General features: G+C 44.1%; 2 protein-coding genes and 1 long non-coding RNA gene across 8 annotated transcripts in view; 1 reads left to right on the forward strand and 2 right to left on the reverse strand.

The window, feature by feature from the left end:
- The window catches only part of SGIP1 (SH3GL interacting endocytic adaptor 1), a 139,702-nt gene that overhangs the window by 13,110 nt on the left and 104,553 nt on the right, over positions 1 to 22,039 (forward strand). For all 6 annotated transcript variants that reach the window (XM_081010923.1, XM_081010942.1, XM_081010926.1 and 3 more), the window contains one exon: positions 12,079 to 12,123. In XM_081010923.1, coding sequence (XP_080867049.1) covers positions 12,114 to 12,123 — 10 coding nt within the window. In that variant the 5' untranslated portion in view covers positions 12,079 to 12,113. The remainder of the gene's footprint in view (positions 1 to 12,078; positions 12,124 to 22,039) is intronic.
- LOC308478634 (uncharacterized protein) lies at positions 6,367 to 8,493 on the reverse strand. The gene is made up of 2 exons (XM_081008483.1): positions 7,907 to 8,493; positions 6,367 to 7,005 (listed from the first exon to the last, which is right to left on the reverse strand). Exons 1-2 carry the CDS (start codon positions 8,393 to 8,395, stop codon positions 6,967 to 6,969), a joined length of 528 nt encoding a protein of 175 aa, XP_080864609.1. The 5' UTR covers positions 8,396 to 8,493; the 3' UTR covers positions 6,367 to 6,966.
- LOC308479917 lies at positions 17,888 to 21,585 on the reverse strand. Its single transcript, XR_013987893.1, has 2 exons — positions 19,390 to 21,585; positions 17,888 to 18,611 (listed from the first exon to the last, which is right to left on the reverse strand). It is a non-coding gene; the product is annotated as an uncharacterized lncRNA (long non-coding RNA).

Here is a 22,039-nt window from a genome sequence, read left to right on the forward strand (position 1 = left end):
GCTATCTATGTGCTGTTTCAACTCACAGAATAAGTGCCAAATACTTTTCAGCAATCCTACCACGGCACCAGAAATGCACACACACTTACTAATTTTTATGAAACAGTTTAATCCATGGAACAGTGCCCATATGTTTTTCAGATGCTATTGGAAGATAAAAAGAGCATGCTATGGGGTGGGGAAACTTTTCTTTAAAAGTTGCTGTCTGAACACAGTAATGGTGCAAAACTGAAATGGGCCACTGTGAGACCTTGAATCTTCTCTGACTACCTTGGATTGTCTCTGACTAATGGTCAAACTAGACTAGACACTATTCACACAGGTACCAATTGTATGAATGGTGTCTAGAGATAGGTATGAGGTAGAATTCAGATACGGATTCTGGAATGAGATGGGTCTAAGGCAGTGGTCAACTTTGCTCCTGATGTATTCCTCATCCAGATCTACACCTCCCACACCAACTCTTTACCTTTTAAGAGCTATTCATGCAATGTCTGAGCAATGTCTTGCCACATTTGTCCTTAGAGAATCTTGGAGAAACACTCTGGCTACCTGGAGCTTCTCTTAGGGATTTTTTTTTTTTTAAATGTTTCTGATATATTTCCATGACCTGTTACCAGCAAGTCATTGGATGGCCTTAAGCAAGTCCCAGTCAAGCAAGTCTTTATGTCCAGTCTGGTAGTAACAATATTGTATGTGTAGGACTGTCTATCTCCCTTTGTGTCTCCAAAGCAAGAATAAATTAGCTGGTGCCAAGACCCTAGTCTACTGTGAGTTTAGACAAGGGTGTTCTTTTGGCTTTAAATCTCTTGGAAGTGTAATCTAACTCTGGTCTCCAATTTTCAAAATTAAAGCATAAGAGAGTTTCTAGCCCACCCTTTATAATATGATTCCAGGGTGGGTTCAAGTAGAATAAAACAATGCAGCCCAATGTTATAGAAGCAGGCACAAATACAGCATCTTTTTGAGAAACGGTCAGGGGGTCATGATCTCAGCTCCTCATTTGCAGTGGGAATGGTGGAATTTCCAACCCCCTCCCCTGAAAAAGCCTGGACAAACAGACAAATTTCACCTGGTGCCAAAAGAAGAACTGTACTGGCACTAGCTGTGCCCCTAGGACAGCCTACACAAAGCTGGTACCATACCGTCCAGAAGTTGTGGGTAACAACTACCACCAGCTCCAGCCAACTTGGTGCAAGCTCCCTTAGAGGGAGGGCATTCTGCAGGCTGTTCATTTCACAAATGAGCAAGTCATCCAGATAAAGCAGGATCCAAAGGCTGCAAAAGTTGGCATGAGTGGCCTCCTTCATTTGTAAGAAGGGATACTCTGCAGCTCTGCTGGAGAGAGGTGGCTATCAATTCTGCTTAGAAGTCAATCCATTATGATGCTTTCTTTTCCCTATCGTCAGAGATAGGAAGTCCTAAAGTGGGATACCGCTGATGAGAACTTTGTTTTAAAATTCTAATACCGTTCTGTGAGGTGGCTTATTTTGCTTAAAATGGCAGATAATTATCTCAGGAATTGCTGAGGCTGTTAAGGTAAGCTGCGGACCCACTGAGATTCTTGACTGTTTCTTTCATTTTGAGAATCTGCTGTTGACGGCCCCTTCCAAACTCTGGGTAGTGTGTCTTAAATAAACTACTGCGCTCTCTTTTTAAAGCTAAAGTTGATATAATAAAACACCACAGTGTTCATGGGCATTGCTATAACTTTCAGAAATGATAGCTTCTAACTAATGTGTTCAGCTCCCTTCTTTGTTCTTGCTATGCTAAAGAGAATTTATTGCACTATTACCCAGCAAGGGAGACAAGTTGGTGGGTTTTATATATTGCAAGGAATATAAATTTTTCTAGATGACACAGTGGAATTTTATTTATTTACAGATTATTAGGTTATACTTGATCCATTGAAAACAATATAGTAACGTAATCCTATTGATTTCAGTATGTCTGCTCTGAGTATGACTTAATTGGTTATCACCTACTGTGTGTATTTCAGAAGTCCATCATATTGTTTAAAAATATTAATGTTGATGTGTAACCTACCCACCCCAATACTTGTTGCTTTTTCCTTAGCTCCCTCTGTATCTGTGTTGGTGTGTCTGCGTAGAATATTCTTCCATTGCTTACTAATTTTCAGGAACCTCCCAATATCTTTCCTATTATTTAACACAAAAGGCCTCAGCCCTCCATGCAGAATTTTGTGAGGCTTACCTGTAGTTGCCATTATATGACAAATTTAACCATAGTTGGCTTTTATAAGTGGAAATGGATTTTGGACATATATGAAAGCATCCAGGATTTTGAAGAATTCTTTTTCAGCCTATTTTTGTCTCTCAGAATATAGTTAGGTGTGTAAGGAAAGAAGAAATCAGCACATTGCGCTAGAATTTTCTTTGTATTGTTTAATACCAACTCCCTTCTCTTGCGGGGGCCCAATTAGTGCCAGTACCTTCCCTTAAGGGTTTAGGTGTAATCCTTGATGCCTCCCTTTCCAGGGAGGCACAGGTTACAGCACCAGTCAATGCGACATTTTCCCACCTTCGCCGCATTAAGCAGTTGGTCCCTTACCTTTCCCGCCCTGATCTGGCCACAGTGATTCATGCGACAGTCACCTCCAGGCTTGACTACTGTGATTCGCTCTACGTGGGGCTGCCCTTGAAGCTGTCCCAGAAACTCCAGCGGGTGCAGAATGCAGCAGCGAGGCTTCTCACAGGGTCCCTGCCATGGGAGCATATTCACCCAGTACTTTACCAGTTGCGCTGGCTCCTGGTGGAGTATCAGGTCAGGTTTAAGGTGCTGGTTTTGACCTTTAAAGCCCTTTGTGGCTTAGGACCCTCGTATTTATGGGACCGCCTCTCCTGGTATGCTCTGCAGTGGACCTTAAGGTCCATGAATAATCACAGTTTAGAGGTCCCGGGTCCTAAGGAAGTCAGATTATCCTCCACCAGGGCCAGGGTCTCCTCAGTGATGGCTCCAACCTGGTGGAATGCTCTGTCCCATGAGACCAGGGCCCTGCAGGATTTAACTTCCTTCCGCAGGGCCTGTAAGACAGAGCTATTCCGCCTGCCTTTCAATTTGAACTTAGCCTGATCTTTTATTCCTCTTCCTTCCCTCCCCCTCCCCTTTTTATGAAGATTACCTGTCTAGGATCCCACAGCTAATTCTCTCCTGGTCTCCTCACTGGCCCAAATAGGATTAATTTAGCCAGCTAGCCCTGGTGATCATCTAATGTTTATTGGATGGATTTCCCCCTGAATTGATTTTTGAATTCTGAATTTATTGTTATTCACATTTTATGCTGTTTTTTTGTTGCATCAATTAAGTGTTTTAAATTTGTTGTTAGCCACCCTGAGCCCGGTTTTCTGAACCGGGAAGGGAGGGGTATAAATAAAATTTTATTATAATTATTATTATTGGGCAATGGAATGTAGATTTCAGGACATTACAGTGTGGTAGTATTATGCCTGGGTTGCTCATTCCTTCATATTTAATTGTTTTATAAATATTGTTCCTCAAATATCCCTCAAATTGTTCCTCAAATATATTTAGTAGATATATTATGTTCTAAGAAAGTTAGAACAAAGTTTCATTACACCTGCTGAAGAAATAATGTAAATTTGTAAAGCAACTATTACAAAGTCAACTTAAATTAAAACATAGGGAAACAAATGGTTGTGACTCCTCTAAAATTTTCTCCATCCACCCACAACCGCTATTACTTTAAAAAAATAAATAAATCTCCTGACATTGGGCTGTATCCAGTTTTTTCAGAGTAGACCCATTAAATTTAGTTGTCCTGAATAACATTGCAATCAACAAATAGTGAGTAGCAACACATTCATGGTAACATCTAGCTTGACCATAAATTACAATTACGCAATGTACCCATTGCTGTCTTTTTTATTTGTATATTTTATTTGCTTTTTATGTTTTATGTTGCTATGGCCATTGGCTAATGCGAATAAAGTCTATCTTATCTTACAATTACTCAAGGGTGCCCCCCATAGGGTGCAGTATAAGCAAAGCACATTGTTCACATGGAAAATTTCCAGTGTTTTGCTTTTATAAGTCAAGGAGCAGCAGTGAAGTTTGGCAGTGCATAGGACAGTACCATTCAGTTTCTCAGAGCTACTTTGCTTTTGCTATCTGTCTAGACTTCATCATGTGTGTCTCTTACCCCACACTAAAGTGCTTTCTTGTTCAATAATTCATTTGAATGAAGAGCCTTAAGTTAACCTCCCCACCTCCCACCCCATTTCTATTACATGCTATCTTGGGAACCTTTAGTAAATCAAAGGGCTGAAGTAAAATGGGTGTGTAAATACAGTGGTACCTCAAGTTACAAACTCCTCAGGTTACAAATGCTTCAGGTTACAAACTCCGGTAACCTGGAAGTGTTACCTTGAGTTGAGAACTTTGTCCCAGGATGAGAACGGAAATTTTGTGCCGGTGGCGCAGTGGCAGCAAGAGGCCCCATTAGCGAAAGCACGCCTCTAGTTAAGAACAGTTTCAGGTTAAGAACGGACCTCCGGAACAAATTAAGTTTGTAACTAGAGGTACCACTGCACTAAAAATGTTAACACATATGATGCCATTCTACAGCTGGTACACATGTGGTATTTATTCTGTGACAGTGTCCATCAAGATGACCAGTTGTGTGTGTATGCAATAGTTCTCTGCACTTGTATGCACACCTTGCATAGGAGCCAACTCCTAGGGGCTGTGGGGGCTTCAGCCCCCACAATAAAATATTTGAGGTGGTCAGGCCCCCACAAAGTTCATGGACATTCCCATTCAAATGGTGTGTGCACTGCGTCATGTCACTGATGATGTGGGACAGGGCTTACCTAGGCCCCCCACAACATTTTTTCAGATTGGCACCGCTGACACCTTGTATTCCTTCCAGGCCTGTACAGAGGAGGATGGGAACCGGGTACACTTGCTCCAAATTTGGAGAGCTAAGGTGGTCATGGCCCCCGCCAGGGATCGGCTGCTTTTTTGTTTGAGTTTATTTATTTATTCTAACAAGACTTCTGCCCTGGGCTTCTGACATGCTCTGCACCAGCATGATTCCTTCTCAACTCAACTGAGAAGCATTGAAGAGATGGCCATAGGTAGTTATTGAGGCCCAGTACTGCCCAGTGTAAACAATTTGCATTGGAATGGCCCAATCTTCCAGCTGTTTTGTGGGGTATGAGAAAGTGGCTGTGCAGGGGTGGGCTGTCACCACAACATTATCTGCTTTTTAGTCCCGGTCACGTCTCAACTTGGAAAGAAATAGTATCTCTTTATGCGCTTTGAAGTTAGAGTTTTTGTCTTGTTTTCAAGAGAAAGCCGTTATGTCTTTTTAAAGTGTCTTTGATATTCTGTAGCAAACCACAATATTAAGAAACATCCACGTTCATGCCAATGGTTGGTTCACACAACCTCTAAACTGGAATTTGTATATATAGGGTGATATTAAATTCTAGTTCTACTCAGAATAGACCCATTGATGATTTTCGGAGGGTGGAAACATGAGAACAGGCCTCTTCTGCGGTGACTCCCTGCTCTTCCCCAGGGAGATTTGCCTGGCACCTTCGTTGCATATCTTTAGGCACCAGGCAAAATCATTTCTCTTCTCCCAAGCCTTTGTTTAATTGTTTAAACCCAGTCTATGGCCTTTTAAACTATTGGGAGGGGTATTGTTTTTGTTATTATGGTATTTTTCTGTTTTTATATTATAAACCACCCTGTGATCTTCGGATGAAGGGCAGTATATAAATTAAATAAATCAATAAATGATAAAATTACTTAGTTTCTACCGTCGATCCCCGGCCACCACACATAACTCCTGGCAAGAGCCTTCATTCTTACTACCCCTGGGTGTGTCTCGTGTAGGGCTGTGAGGACCCTTTTGCAGAGGGGCTGGGGAACAACGACCCTGCTTCCCCATAACAGGCACCCCTTGTGGGCCGACAGTTCATGTTTGCGGGTTGTGTAGCTGGCGAATTCTGGCCCGGGGCTGCTGCTGGGCCATCCCCTCCACACCCAGTCCAGGACCCGGGATATGACCCTATCTTTCTTGGAATGGTGTGCAACTTCTTGTGCCTGAATGGGGCGGTCGGGAAGCAGCTCCAGGCTCATAACCTCTTGTGCAGGTGCTGGGTCGGGGCCTGTTTCCGGTAGTGGTAGCCTGCTGAGGGTGTCCGCATGGCCCATCGCCTTCCCAGGGCGGTGAATCAGTGCATACTGGTAGCTGGCAAGGAAAATTGACGACCTGAGGACGCGAGGAGACAGCACTTGGGGGGTCTGCCTTTCGGGGGCAAACAAGCCAAGCAACGGCTTGTGGTCAGTCACCACGGTGAAGGGCCACCCGTACAAGAAATCATGGAATTTTTTTTACTCCCTTCACGATTGCCAGACCCTCCTTGTCGATTTGCGAGTAGTTCCGCTCGGTTGCGTTGCGTGTCTGGGAAAAGTATGCCACCGGTACCTCTCTTCCATCTGGGAGTTGGTGTCCCAGGACAGCGCCAATGCCATAGGGCGAGGCGTCGCATGCTAGCACCACTGGCAGCCTCTCGTCGAAGTGTGCCAAGACCGAGTTTGAGACAAGCAAGTCCTTGACTGCCTGGAATGCGGCCTCCTGGCGCTGGCCCCACACCCAAGGGGCCCGCTTGTCCAGGAGTCTGTGTAGGGGCTCCGCTACCGCCACCTTGTGGGGAAGGAAGGAATGGTAAAAGTTCAATAGTCCCAAGAAGGCCTGAAGTTCAGTCTTGCTCTTGGGCGCTGGGGCATCACAAATGGCCCGTACCTTGTCCCCAGTCGGGTGGACCCCTTCTGCGTCCACCATAAATCCCAGAAAGTCCACCTGAGGCACTCCTAGTAGACATTTTTCCCGCTTCACCTTGAGACCCGCCGTCTGGAAACGGTGCAGAACGGTGCGGAGGCGGTCCTCAAACTCCTCTGGTGTGGGCCCGGCAATCAACACATCATCAAAGAAGGGGGTGACGCCAGGAATCCCTTTAAGGAGAGAGTCCATTAGATTCTGGCATATGTCTGGTGCCACACTGAGACCGAATTGCAGCCGCTTTACCCTGAACGCTCCTCTGTGCGTCACAATCGTCTGTGCCTCTGCTGTGGCCTCATCTACTGGCAGCTGTTGTTATGCTTGGGCCAAGTCCAGCTTGCCAAAAAATTTCGACCCAGCCAGGATGGCAAGGACATGGTTGACCACTGGCACTGGGTATGCATGGGCCGTGAGGGCCTTGTTTATGGTACATTTGTAGTCTGCGCAGATGCAGACCGAACCATTAGGCTTGACGGGTGTGACGATTGGGGTTTCCCAGGTGGCATTAGGCACCGGCTCCAGCACTCCTTGCTCCACGAGTCGGTCCAATTCCTCGTCTATACGGGGTTTCAGGGCGAACGGAACCCGGTGGGCCTTGAGCCTGACCGGTCGTACTGTGGGGTCAAGCTGTAGAGCAATGGGGGGGCCCGTATACTGTCCCAATTTCCCATCGAAAACCCCCGGAAATTCCTTGCATATGGCGTACACGTCCACTTGTAAGCTAGGGTGGTTCACCCCGGTGATGGCTAGCCCCAGTGGTCCAAACCATGCCAATCCCAGTAAGCTAATGTAGGGGCCCTTGACCACAAGCAAGTCCAGTTGCCGCGTCCGCCCTCGGTATTGCACCCTGAAGGTCCCCACCCCCATTGTGGGGACCTTATGTTTCTGGAAGTCCCGGAGGGTGAATGGGGCCAGCCTGAGTTTGGGACCCCCAGTAGGACACAGTTTCCTTAAGGTCCTTGCCGAGATTATGGATAGAGTTGAACCCGTGTGAAGCTCCATGCGGCATGGGGCCCCCTCTATCTGTACCTCTACATAAATTTTCTCTACGTTGGGGTGGGGCAACTGGTATACCTGGAAGTCCGTGAGCTCCGTCGAGTTGCCTTGGTGCGTTGGGCCCCGGGACCTGGGGCTCTTGGATCGGTCATCTGATGCCTGGCGTCGGGTGGGCCGAGCCCGACACACCCGGGCGATGTGTCCCGATTTTCTGCACTGCCTGCACTCTGAGTTGCGGAAACGGCAGGTCCTCCTCTCGTGACTTTCCCCGCAGCTTGCACAGTTCCCTCCTTCTCGTCGAGGCAGCTGTGGTATGTGGGCTGCTTGAGTGTGCTGCTGTACTCGGTGCACCTCCTCCCTGTCGGATCCTGAGTCGTCGGTGAGGTCTTCGTGGTGGACCCTCGGTTGGGACGGCAGGCTCGGCTGTGCCTCTTGCGTCGACCTCTCGGCAGCTTCCGTTGCCAGGGCCTCCTCCAGAGCGACCTGGAACGTTAGGTCCTTCTTAGCGTAGAGGCGTCGTTGCAGCTTCTTATCCTTCAGGCCACCGACGAGGCGGTCACGAAGCATGTTCTCCAGCTCTGAGAAGTTGCAGAACTGGGCGGCTTGGCGGAGAGAGGTCACAAACCCAGTTATGGTTTCCCCAGGGGCTTGCCGCTTTGCGTAGAAGGCATTTCGATGAGCCACCACTGAGGGCTACGGCGAAAAGTGCCCCTTCAGCTGTTCCATTATTGTTTTGTATGGAACAGTAGCGACGTCTTCAGGCGCAAGGAGAGCCCGGGCGATTTCAAACGTCTCCTCTCCGCAGACGCTGAAGAATATCTCCCTCTTCTTGGCGTCTTCTTCGTCGGTGACCCCTTTGGCTTCTGGGAGGAAGGTGAAATGGGAGGTGTACGCTTCCCAGTCTCCAGATGCTGGGTTGAACGGTGAGAAGCTGCTGCCGGTTGCCATTCTGAGTTCCTTGTGTCCCGGAGCTGAAGCCTGGATACACGGTGCGAGGCAGCGGTGCGTCAGGTGGCGGTGCTGCGGTGCTGTGTGTGGCAGTCAGCTCAGCAGGATCCTACCTTCGTCGCCAGTGAAATATACTCAGAGTCGCAAAGTGATTTCATGCTCTTTATTCAGCTCATAGCGGTGAGGAGGAATGAATGAAAGTCCCCTCAAAGTATCTGCTTTATATACATTATTTACACAATGGGCTGCACATGATTGGCTAATTCCGGAATTCTACTGTAAGCCAATCAGGTTGTGGATTCACTTCTATCTGGAGCATTATTGGGTTGTTCCTGCCAACCAATCATACTGCTGCATTGTTCTAGGACCAATCAGACTGCTGCATTCTGAATCCTATTGTTCTAGGACCAATCAGACTGCTGCAGTTTGGATCCTATTCAACTCAGTACATAACAGTTTCATTAATTTCAGAGGGGCTATTCTGATTGGTTTATAGTTGAATACAGCTACAGGAGGTACTCTGTACATGTACGATGTAAAATTGGATCCATGGTGCACATGAGATCAGACACCGTCACTCTTTCCAATGGGAAAGCTCTAACTGCAGGTGAAAGCATATATGTACAATGTGCTTGCGTAGCTCTGAACATTGTATGTTCATAGGCATGCATTCAGGCTCATGGTGCCGTTGCACATATGACATTTCCAAATTACAGATTATTTGAGCTGGTCCCAAATTAATTTCTAGTTAGGATTAAAACAGCAACTATGAAGGAGATTGTCGTCTGGGCAGCCCAGTACCTCCATACACACTGCCCAGGCTTGTGTCCCGGGCAGGTCAATTCGCTGCTTGCTAATGCAGTGGCTTGACTTCACCCCCAAAGGTGCACTCCATTGTCTCTTGAGACAGACGGATGCCAACAAGTCTCAAAGCAGCGGAATGTATGTACTGATTGGAAGAGAGCAAAGAAACAATAAGAGCAGTTGGCAGTCCTGCAAGCTCCATTATTATAACTTAACCTTCATACCAAGATCATGTGAATTTCCAGTTGGTCAGTCAAGACTGTGCAAACTTCTTTCTCTCTAATCCCCCAAAGCCATTATTTCACTGACCAGGACTGTGCACTAGTGCTGCTGCATCTAAGTTGTATTTCTGCAAAGAAGACAAATTTTGAGCTGAGGTGTCTAAAAGACTGGGAGTGGTGGGTCCATTGGGCAATATTCCATTATAGCCTCCATGTCATATGGCTTCAAGGGCATATCCCTATATCAAGGTTCAAACCAAGGCTAGTGTTCTAGAAAGTTTGCCAAGAACATTGAATTATTAGATTTAGAGGACATTGTCCTTACTTGAAAATCTTAATGCAAAATTCATACTAAAAATCAAATCATGCCCCTTGTAAGTCAGCTGTTAACCATGTGTACCTGGTTTGAACTCTTATAGCTACCTCTTATACCTTAAATGAGGTATAAGAGACCTTTGGCCCTCCAGATGTTGATGGACTGCAATTCCTATCAGCCCCAGCCAACATCACCAATTGTCAGAGATGATGGGAGTTGTAGTTCAGCAGCATCTGTAGAGCCAAAGGTTCCTCACAGATGGATAAATCTGTTACTTAAAAATTCTCCAGCATGTATAGCACAGGTCACTGGAAAATCCTGCAGCAGGGATTTGAGAGAGCAGATCCTTTGAGAAAACACAGCGTGTTTAAATGGAAAAAATGTTAACTTCACCAAGTTCCTTTTAATCCTGGTATTATGTGAAAGAGTAAATAATTATTTTTCCAGAACTTTAAAGAATACCTTAAGACGGTTGCAGAGATAGATAACTCTTATCTAAGTCTCCTTTAGCAGTCACTGAGACAGATTTTATTTGCTTCCACTGTGAGTATTGGCTGTGGCAAAAATGCTCTCATCCTTTACCCACTTCGCATATTTACTTCAGTAGTAAATATGTTTAGCAATACCAATGGCTACAGAAGAACTACTAGGATATGATTAAATACGCCTGCTATGGAAGGAGAAGACAGACGAATTACAGGGGGTCGTCAGCAACACTCTAGGTTTTCTCACCCCATCGTTTAGCCTTGTATATACAGTTTGTTACTGCATTACAAGGTAACAAGTGAGAGATGCCAGTGTTAACTCTGCTGGTTCGTGTGTTTTACCGTTGTGTTTCCTGAAAAGCTGCAGCCTGGTCCCACAGCTTTTTATTTCTTCTCTCCTGACGTTCTTGCGCATTTCCGAGCCTGCTGGTTTTGAAAGTCCCTCATGTCTGTATCCCTTTTGTTTCCTCTGGTTTTCTAATGGCAGTTCCCTGCCCCTTGATGCGGATGCTCTCCAAGCGAAATTAATTCCAGTGCACTCTTGGAAGGTGGTCTGGGTGAAATTCCTTCTGCATCCTCCTCCTGAGGATAATTGTTTATGATGTGACGTCAGGCCAATTGATTTTTCTCTTGAATGGTTGGTGGGGGGCAGGGAAGGAGGGACTGGCAGGGAGGAGAGGGGAATGGGGGGGGGGGAGGAATCAGCCGACACAAATGTGAAGCCAGGCTTACAGTTTCTCTGTGTTATGAGATCTATAGAAGCTGACATCCTGGATACATGGGCATTATCAGAAGGCAGCTGCGCAGTTCCATTTATACAGTACCATGCCAGCAGAATTTATTTTTAATTTGTTTTTTTTTAAATAAAAAAGAATATAATTAAATCAATTTTTGCCCCAACTCTGTTTACATGCAGATTTCACAGCAAACCTCTCTGCTAATCTGACAGTGCTTGATAATTAATCTTGTTCACCCAGATGCTGCCACAAGATTATAGAGGGGGGAAGTACATCACAAGGCACAGAAGCTGAGGGCGTGTGTGTGTGTGTGTGTGTGTGTGTGTGTGTGTGTGTGTTGTGAAACCGAGGGGGAGAAAGGGGGGAAAATAGGTTCCTGTGTTCTCCAGGGGTATTGTGTCAGGAGATGCAAGCAAGCTACCATGTGACGAGATAGAAAGCTAGAGGGATTGGCTGAGATACTAGCAGGCGTGTGAGCTAAGCCAGCTCCCTCCACCCCTCCCTTTCTCTCTCTCTCTCTCTCTCTCTCTCTCTCAGCATCCTTCTGTGAGCCTGTAGGTGATACAGCTACAGCAGCATCCATGGCCTATCTTTTGCCTTAGCACACTCTCATTCTGTTTTTTCCTCCGCATTTTATTTTCTTCTGGCTGCTGCACCAATCATGTATCTAAGACACTGGTTTTAAGGGCTTACATTAAGCATCTGATAACTGGAATCATAATTTCCTGTATTTTTTCAGGCTCTGTGGAAACTGAGGAATGCAATTCTGCCACCATGATGGAAGGTAGGTTCTGCTCTGATTATGCCTTAACATTTTTAGCGCTGTGTGTTACAGCAGTGCTTGGAGGGCAAAACTGTTGATGCCTTAGATGGGTATCATCTATGGAACATTCTGGGTGCAGGATTAAAAATATTAAAAGCCGAACTTCCGTGGTACAAATAACTGACTTGCCAGATACCATCTCTAGTGATCAAATTCTCGGTTCTGTTGATGCAGTTGTGGTTGTGGACATTTTTTTATTCATGCAGATCTTCTCAGGGTGGAAGAAAATCCAGCAGTTAGTGACACATTGAAATACTCTGTGCAAATAAAGAGAAGGGGAGAAACATTTGCATAGCAAATATGGAAGATGGGAGTATTTTATTTTATTGCATTAAGAATGGTGCGTTGAATACTCTATAGAAAAATCACTGACACTTTTTTGTGCCTGTTTGGGGGGGTGGGGGGAGAAAAGGGTTGCATAAAACATTTTCAGGTTAGATTCACTTAATCTTTTACTGGAGAAGGAATCTATTTTGTTCTGTAGTTATTACTTCTTTAGACATACACCTGAAATAATTAGAAGGATGCAGATATATTCAAACATAAGAAAAGAAGGATACTTTTGGGTTTTCCCATTAGTGTAGTATTTGTGTTTGGAGGCCATAACATAGCAATCCTCCAGCCCTTTAATTTGCAGCAGTTGTGGTCATAGAATGTTAGGCTCTTCTAGCTTAGAGCTTTGCTATAGTGAAATGTATGTGACTTTATGTAAAACAACATGGCCCACTAAGTATCATAGGGCTCATGCTGGTATAGTGAAACATGTACATATAAGCATGTATGGTTGAAATATGGAACATAATTCAGTTTGACAGGTCTCTTGCAAGAGGGCTTTATCTTTCTGAGGTGGAAAATACTATTTTTTGTTTCACCAATTCTGAGCTCTTGAGGGAAAGGAATCCACCCTGGGATGTTGAACTAAGATAAAATTCTTAATTGTTCTACGGTTTCTGAGATGATGACAAAATTAGTAATGAGGTTAAAGGCATTCTGGTATACTGAGACTGCATTTTTTGTGGCTTTCATACCACAACATGCTGCAGAGATACTAGCTTTTGTAAAAATGATCCATACAGTTTTGTGTCCAATACAAATATAATAGTCCGAAGAAGTAGGCAGCTCAAAGGGGAAAACTGCATTTATCCTGCATATTCAGTAAAGATTGATGATTTCACAGCTAAACGTTTATTTGCCTGCCATTTCCCCTACCATCACTGTAAGGTGTCTAACTATGGATGTCATCCCATATCACAGCCTTTTCTTGACTATGACAAATTTCATAAAACCTTTTCTGTAACAAGATATGCAGTCTATATAGCTGAAGAACCAGTATAAATTTAAATGCATTGCAGTTTGTGGCCTGTGTGTTTCTTTAAAAATAATAAATTACCTAAATTGCAATATGAATTAATAGTCAAATAGAAACCAAACTCAGTTTTTAGTCTGTTGAGATTTTTTAACAATTTAAGCATGCTGTTTGAAGATCATATCACAGTAAGACACAGCTTTGATTCCCTGCCTCCCTCTTTCCTGCTATATATTGCACTGTCACGTGTGGAGTTCAGTGCATATTATTAAGCTTTATGAAAGTTCTGTTTAATTTAAATATGAATTAAACAAACACACGTACAGTGAGTTTATTGCCTGTAATATCATAAATTTGTAGGTACCCATGAGACACATTGCAGGCATTTCTTGGAGATGACAAAATAATACCATTTTAGGTTTTTTGCGATGAGAGAAAGCTACACATAGAGAGAGATAGCATACTTGTTGGAGTGGCCTAAGTCAACTAGTTACTAGCCTTTTTAATTTGCATAATGCTTTCAGGAGCCATAAGCAAATGAGAACTGAAAGGTAAAATCATTCTTATTAGCATAATTATGGAATTCCTGAATTTTCAAATGCTGTTAAGCTGATATTTGGACTGGAGAATAGTGAACTCCAGTCGAAGCAAATCAAAACAATTTAAATATTTCCCAAAGTTAAGCATCTAAATCGTGTGAACAGATATGAGGGTCCTTTTTTAATGTTTGTTATATTTGAAATTTAACCATTTGTTATTTAACCTGTTCCACAAATTGTGTTTAAAATGTGCAAGACAATGTGTGCTGTTTCAGAGTAACACACACACACACACACACACACACACAGGAACATACACGTGGAACCAATGGTATTGAGACCAAGAAATTAACCTGCTCATTCTTTAACCTCTTTCACAGAGGAATATATTGGATCATAACGGGGGGCGGGGTCAAAGAAGAGAAAGATGCTGATGGAACCAACTTAATTATGACTTACAGCACAATCCTATGCAAGTTGACTTAAAAAGTTGGTTCCCTTTAGTTCAATGTGCATAGGATTGCTGTGGAACTCCCTTCCCTGGGAGTGTATATACATCAGTGTTTGGTCTCCAGCCTCCTAGAAAGCTTCAAGCCTTCTCTACTCCCATACTTCTCTCTTCTGCTTAGGTATATTTCTCTGAAGGCCTGTTTACCATAGGAGTTTGATGATTGTTTAAAAAATCTAATGTTTTGTGGTGGTTATTTTCTGGGGCTTGTATCCTAACTAGGTTGCTCTGAATGGAAGGGCTCCTTCCATGTTGGATTAGGATCTGGGAGACCAGGTAAAATTGGAAGGAAGAAAGGTAAAATGGAAGGGAAGGCTGGGTCTGTGGAGCATGGCCAACAGTTGTTGAGCTGAGATGTAATATATTGGTTGAAATAAATAACTAATTGAAATAAATAACTAATTGGCTGCAAGGCATGAGGCCACCTCTTTCCACCCATATGCCAAAATTTAAAGACAAAATAATTGTCTTACTGTGTTTTATATGCATATTGTATTTCAAACAACTTTGACCAGATCTGAAAATTATCACATTAAAAACAGATTGTTGATCCATCTTGTGCCTAAACATGAGCTGGATTTCTATTCTGCTGTTCTAACGTCAGCAGATCTGTTTTATAATCACACCAGCAAACAGTAATTCTTATTCCCAAGAGCAGTAGTATATGGTGCCTCTTTTGAGCTGGCTAGGGGAAACCTGAACTGTTAAGAAATCATTTGGGCTAATGCACACTCCCAATACTGGATTTGTTTGGGCTTTGGGGAAAATGCAGTATGAATGAAGAAAGAGGAAATGTATGACTATACTAAAGGCCTAAGAAAGCTCAGCAAAAGTTGGAAATTCCATTATCATAAAAACTGATATTTGCAGACATTTTAAAACAAAACTGATTCAAGTTGAAGCTGCATGCAGATACCATATAGACAGATGTTCTTTGCTTTATTGTGTATAGATTGTGCAGTCTGGGCCTACATGCATTGATCACTAAGCAGATGCATTCCCATGTAAACAGTATCCAGTGTGTGGACTGCAGGTGCATGTGTGGGGTGTTGGAATAGCCAGCCCAATCCTAAATGTCTGCCGTGTATTTAATATTCTTTATTTAAATATTTCCACTGCCCTTCCGCAGAGCTTCTAGGGCAAACTGATACAATTCAAATAAAGCATAAACAACAAACTTTTAAAAAACCATTAATATTGTTAGAAGACTGGGAAAATGAAAACATTGTTGCCTGGCACCTGGTGATAAGAGGGGCGTAGTCGAAAGCATTTGTGAATGAACAGCTTCCATGGTCAAATAACTGGAAACTTTAATTTTATGGAAGCTGAATATAAATGGACACCCACACTCATTAAGGATCCCCTCCCAAATAATTAGAGGTTCAAACAGAATTTTTGTCTCAGTCTGTACTTGTTTTGTAGAATAACTCTACTTTCGAGTTAACTCCTTTTTACTTATTTTGACAATTGAAATTTTTCAAGATGGCAAAAAGCCTAAAATGACTACTGTATCTTAGGCAACTGTAATGCATCAGTAACAATTGTTTGTCCTTCAGGCAAGATAGCATTGTGCAAATGTAAAGCTTGGAGCATTGCAGCTTGACAGCATTCATTCCAAATAGGCAGCATACTATCTTGTGCTATATTCTGTGCTACAGATAAATGGCAGAACTATTCTACCACCTTTTCTAATTCCTCTGCTTTTAATTGAATGCTAAATCTTTTTAGTGGTTTTCTTGGATTCTTGACAGTGAAAGTTGATAGCTATTGTTTGCACTTAGCATTTACCGCACTTTTAAACATGTTCATTCCATTACAGTCATTCTCCAATTTCTCTTCACAACAATCCTGTGGGCTAGGCCACATGTTTTCCCTGTGGCTGATCAGGAACTAAAACTGTAAAACTGCAATTTGCATAAAGCCAGGCACTAAGTCCATGGCTGAGTGGGATTCAAGGTCTCCCATGGCACCCAAACGTAGAACATAAGAAGAGCCCTGCTAAATGAGACCAAAGGCCCATCTAGTTCTGCCTCCTCTTCTCACTAGACAACCACATGGCTTTGGGAAGATGGCCAGGAGGGCTTGAATACAACAACAAACTTCCCACTTGTGCTTTCCAGCTACTGGTATTCAGTAGCATACAGCCTCCAAAACATGAGATATCATACAGTCATCATGAATGATCTTCTTGCAGTCCATGGGACTCTCAAGAGTCTCCTCCAGCACCATAATTCAAAAGCATCAATTCTTTCGGCAGTCCAGCTCTCACCTCCATACATTACTACTGGGAAAACCATAGCTTTAACTATATTAATAGCAGTAATTTTTCCTATAATTTGTCTTACCAGAAAACAGGCAAAGGAGTATTCATTGCAAAGCATCTTTATACAACATATTATAGAGCCAGTCAACACTATTTCCCCTTCCTCACCTTTCAGCGCAGGATGTTGAGATATGCAAGAACTAGAAATACTGTTCTAGGGCCACCTGCAGCATCATTGACTCTTGTGCACTTAACAATCGGTGCCTTGCATAGTGTTCCTCTTTTGTTTTGACCTATCCAGGTGAGTCAATCTCACAAAGATGCTTCCAAAATCTACACAAGCAAACACAGCATATTGAGTGACCAATCAGCACCTAGCTGCCCTAACTTTGTGTTTTGAATATGCAGGACTTAAAAAAACAATCCCACAGGAAGTGAAAAGGTGAGGAACAATCTCCCATTTCATTTCGGTAGTCAAAGACTTTTGGAGTTAGTTTGAATTATATTGCTTTTCAATAGTATTTAGCAAGACTATCCACCTCTGTGATGGCTTATTCTAAGCTGTATTTATTGTTTGCTCAGAGCTAGTCTGTTAGTCTGTGGGGAAAACCTATGTGTCTTGTCCAGCTGTATATGGCACATAGCCAAACTTATGTTCAGTCAAATACATGTAGTGGGGGAAAGAGACTTCCAGACGTCAATCAGTTTGAGTTAATGTGCTTCTTGTATAATTTTTAGAAGTGTTTTAATTTTTATGAATCCCTGTTTACTATTGTGTACTTGGAACTAAAATTTAGATATTATCACCCACCCACCCTCCAAGCATGTGTGCGCTAAATTATTTTCTATTTAATATATCTTGCCTCATAACCTCTTGTTTCTTATTTGGGTGTTCAGTACTAATACACTGTATTCTGGTGCTCCCCTGTTTAGAACTTCCCCGCAAAGTGTGAATCCCTGGAATGGCAGGGCAATGGGAGTGGGTTTCCACTTTCCCCATACTGTGTTAGTTGCGTATGGGCAACTAACACAGCTGTATGCAGCTGTATAGCTGTATGCAGCTATAGTGTTTGTTGTATTCCTTCTGGAAATAATGAGAGCAGTCCAACTAAAGTTGAGCACCTATACGTCCCATTTATTTTGGTGAGAGAATCAAGCCTATGGATAAGCATCTTCAGTTAATACTAGTTTGGTTTAACTGCTCTCTTCACTTTGTCTAAGTTGGGTCAATAGTTCTAGTATTTCACTACAATTATCTTAGTACTTGAGAGTGCACATTATATAGGAGACTAATGGTTTGCTGGTGAGCAGTACACCAGAGGTGAGGAACCTGTGACCTAGGTACTGTTAGACGGCAGCTCAAATCAGCCCCAACCAGCTTCGCCGACTGTCATAGATGATGGGAACTGTAGTCCAGAAACATCTGGAAGGCCAGAGGTTCTCCACACCTGCAAAAAACCAAATATCCACAGTCAAATACAGAAGTGATGCTTCTTGCATTTACTCAGTACACACTTGTAGTGGTGCGTGAAAGAGTTGAGCGTCCCTTTACCAGCTTATCCTGTATTTATTCCAACATTCTTCACCCATGATATTATTTAGTATTATTTATTAAATTTATATACCACCCATTTCACTGGCTAACTTTTCTGTGTTATAAAACCAGGCACAGTGAATTGAACTTTTAAAATAACCTTCTGGTTATTTAACATAGTTAATAAGGGTTTTTTTTCTTTCATACCGAGTTGTACATATTAACCTGAACATCTCTAAGCAAAGCTCAAGTATTTAAAGGGGGGGGGGGGCAGGGAACAACCTACCTATGTGTCAGAGCTGCTTCCAGATCCTAGCTCACAGAGGATCACGCTAGCCAGCGATCATTAAATAAAAGTCTTTATTGAGTTACAGTTTCCATTCTCAAGCTGCTGCGTGCAACTCTACGTCTCATGGTTAGATCGGCGAAGCTCCATCTGAGTCTCCGCCCCTTGTACACCAACTTAATATCCTAGCCTTGCTCCACCTTTTCCGCCTGACTGTTCTTCTCTGGGTCCCTCTGCCCCCCGGGGTCTCTTCCTTCCGGGATTCCTCTGACGCTGACGCTGACCCCCCTGACTCTTCTCCCTCCTTTCGGCGGGCTTTAGGACCTGGCTCCCTTTCCGGGCTGCCTACTGCGCCACCTTCCTGTGCATTTGAACTTGGCACGCGCGCCCAACCTTCCACCTTCCGTCTGACCGTTTCTTCGCTCCCCGATGGAGGTGTGGCCACTCCTGACTCGTGCCCTCCCCCCTGTTGTGAGCTGCCAGCGCTTGATCCCTGGCGCCCTTCCTCTTCCCTGCTCTCTGGCGGTGACGCTGGTCCTGATTTCCAACTGCTCCCCTCTGAGTCCCCTCTGGCTCTATCTTCCTGGGGTGTCCCCCTAGGCTCCCCCCTTGCCCTGGCCACTGGTGCTCCTTTCTGTGAATCTTCTGATTCACTGGAAAGACTCGGAGATCTCGGGTCGTCGTCATCACTCATCTTTTCTTCTGCCTCCTCTCCCTCGCTCTCTGTTTCCTCCCTTGCCCTTGCCTCTGCTCCTGAACCCCTGACACTATGTCTTGATGTCCAGGAAGACTGGGATGCAAACCCATTGCTGTGAGAAGGAAAATGAGGTTAAATTATAGGTCATGCGTGAAGATGTTTATGCAAATCTGTTTTCTTGTATCTATATAAGGAGTCCAGGAGACAGTTAAAACTGCAACTAGGCTAAAGTGTTTCTGCTACTGTGAAGGAGTGGGTGGAATTCAATCCATTGCAGCCAGCGTACTTACCTATATGTCATGACACAGCAGCATTCCAGTGGGCATTTTAGGTCACAAAAAAAGATGGCTGACCCCACTCACATATTTAAATATACCGTATTTTTCGCTCTATAAGACGCACCAGACCATAAGACGCACCTAGTTTTTGGAGGAGGAAAACAAGAAAAAAAATATTCTGAATCTCAGAAGCTAGAACAACAAGAGGGATTGCTGCGCAGCGAAAGCAGCAACCCCTCTTGCTGTTCTGGCTTCTGGGATAGCTGCGCAGCCTGCATTTGCTCCATAAGACGCACACACATTTCCCCTTACTTTTTAGGAGGAAAAAGTGAGTCTTATAGAGCAAAAAATACGGTACTTCACAGTGTACAGAAAAAGAGACAGATTACAAAGTGAAGTTTTAAGAACCATTATCATGCCGAGCCTCATCTGGATTGGGGCCATGGTACGTGGGTAGAGGGGTGAGGGTTCTTCCTGCTGTCAGAGTCCCAACAAAAACCATACTCCTGCTTTGCAATTTGTCTTGGGAGAAAAATATTCTGTTTGCACTAAGTGTGGCAGAAATAGTTGCTTCATACTGCGCAGGGATATAAGGAGCCTTTGGCCATCCATATGTTGTTGGATTTAGATTTGGTGGACAGAGTGCCTGAAGAACTATGGATGGAGGCTCGTAACATATGGTTACCAGATTTTTTTTAATGAATCCGGGAACACTTTTTTTTTTTTTTTTTTGAAGCAGAGTAGCAACAGGGAGTCAGTAGTGGGGATGGTGAGGCAAAAGACCCTGAGCCCAAGCACACGTGCATATTTTATAAAGGTGCAAAGGCCTTCTTTTGCACCCTGTGAAACGTAAATGCACAGAGTTTTTTAAAAAAACTGGGCAACAGCACGCCGCCTGCCCATGACTCCCGAGCCTTCCCCGATCTCCTTCCCCCTTCCCCCTTTGTTTTGACAGATCAGGGGAGGCTTGGGGGTCACAGGCGGGCGGCCGTTGCCCAGGAGGGGCCAGTCTGGTAGTGCAGTTGGCTCTGGCTGGCTTCAGGAGCTGCTTGCTGCTCACTGCCGTGGCACAGGGAAAATGGTGGGCGCCACAGCAGTGAGCAGCTCCTGAAGCCAGCAGAGCCAACTGCTAAGACTGCTGCTGCCATGTTTCCCGGGGACAGATTTGCAAATCTGGGGACATTCCGGGGATGGAATTTGTCCAGGGACAGATTTGCAAATCTGGGGACTGTCCCCGGAAACTGGGGACGTCTGGTAACCCTATTGTAACATTATACAGGAGGCAGCAACGAAAACCATCCCAATGAAAAGGAATGCAAGAAAGCAAAGTGGCTGTCCAATGAGGCCTTACAAATAGCGGGGGAGAGAAGGCAAGCAAAATGTGAGGGAGATAGTGAAAGATACAGGAAATTGAATGTAGATTTCTAAAAAATAGCAAGGAGAGGCAAGAGGGCCTTCTTAAATGAGCAATGCAAAGAAATAGAGGAAAACAACAGAATGGGAAAAACTAGAGATCTGTTCAAGAAAATTAGAGATATGAAAGGAACATTTTGTACAAAGATTACCATAATAAAGGACAAAAGTGGAAAGGACCTAACAGAAGCAGAAGACATCAAGAAGAGGTGGCAAGAACACACAGAAGAATTATACCGGAAAGATATGGAGGTCTCGTACACCCCAGGGAGTGTGGTTGCTGGCCTTGCGCCAGACATTCTGGAGAGTGAAGTCAAATGGGCCTTAGAAAGCACTGCTAATAACAAAGCCAGTGGAAGTGATGATATTCCAGCTGAACTATTTAAAATTTTAAAAGATGATGCTGTTAAGCTGCTACTCTCGATATGCCAGCAAGTTTGGAAAACTCAGCAGTGGCCAGAGGATTGGAGAAGATCAGTCTACATCCCAATCCCAAAGAAGGGCAGTGCCAAAGCATGCTCCAACTACCGCACAATTGCACTCATTTCACAAGCTAGCAAGGTTATGCAGGCGTCTTTGAATTTCATTGTTCCTGCCAACCTAGCAGTTCGAAAGCACGTCAAAGTGCAAGTAGATAAATAGGTACCGCTCCAGCGGGAAGGTAAACGGCGTTTCCGTGCGCTGCTCTAGTTCGCCAGAAGTGGCTTAGTCATGCTGGCCACATGACCCGGAAGCTGTACACCTGTTCCCTCAGCCAATAAAGCAAGATAAGCGCTGCAACCCCAGAGTCGGCCATGACTGGATCTAATGGTCAGGGGTCCCTTTACCTTTACCTAATCCTCCCTCAGTTACTTTGATTCCCCAAACCAGTTTCAGAGTGCCTGCTCTCTCTCTTCCCCCACCCACTACTTCCCTCCTTTCAGATCCCTTCCCTGGAGCTTTGGCTGAACCCCCTTAGTCCTCCAATACTGTCTCTAAGCTTCAGTTTAAGGAACTTCATTTGTACTTACTCTTCTTATTATTTCCCCTTCTCTGTCTTCAGCTGTCTCCCCA

The sequence above is a fragment of the Podarcis pityusensis genome (genome assembly GCF_964106645.2).
Source record: "Podarcis pityusensis genome assembly, chromosome: 6".
Taxonomy (NCBI): Eukaryota; Metazoa; Chordata; class Lepidosauria; order Squamata; family Lacertidae; genus Podarcis; species Podarcis pityusensis.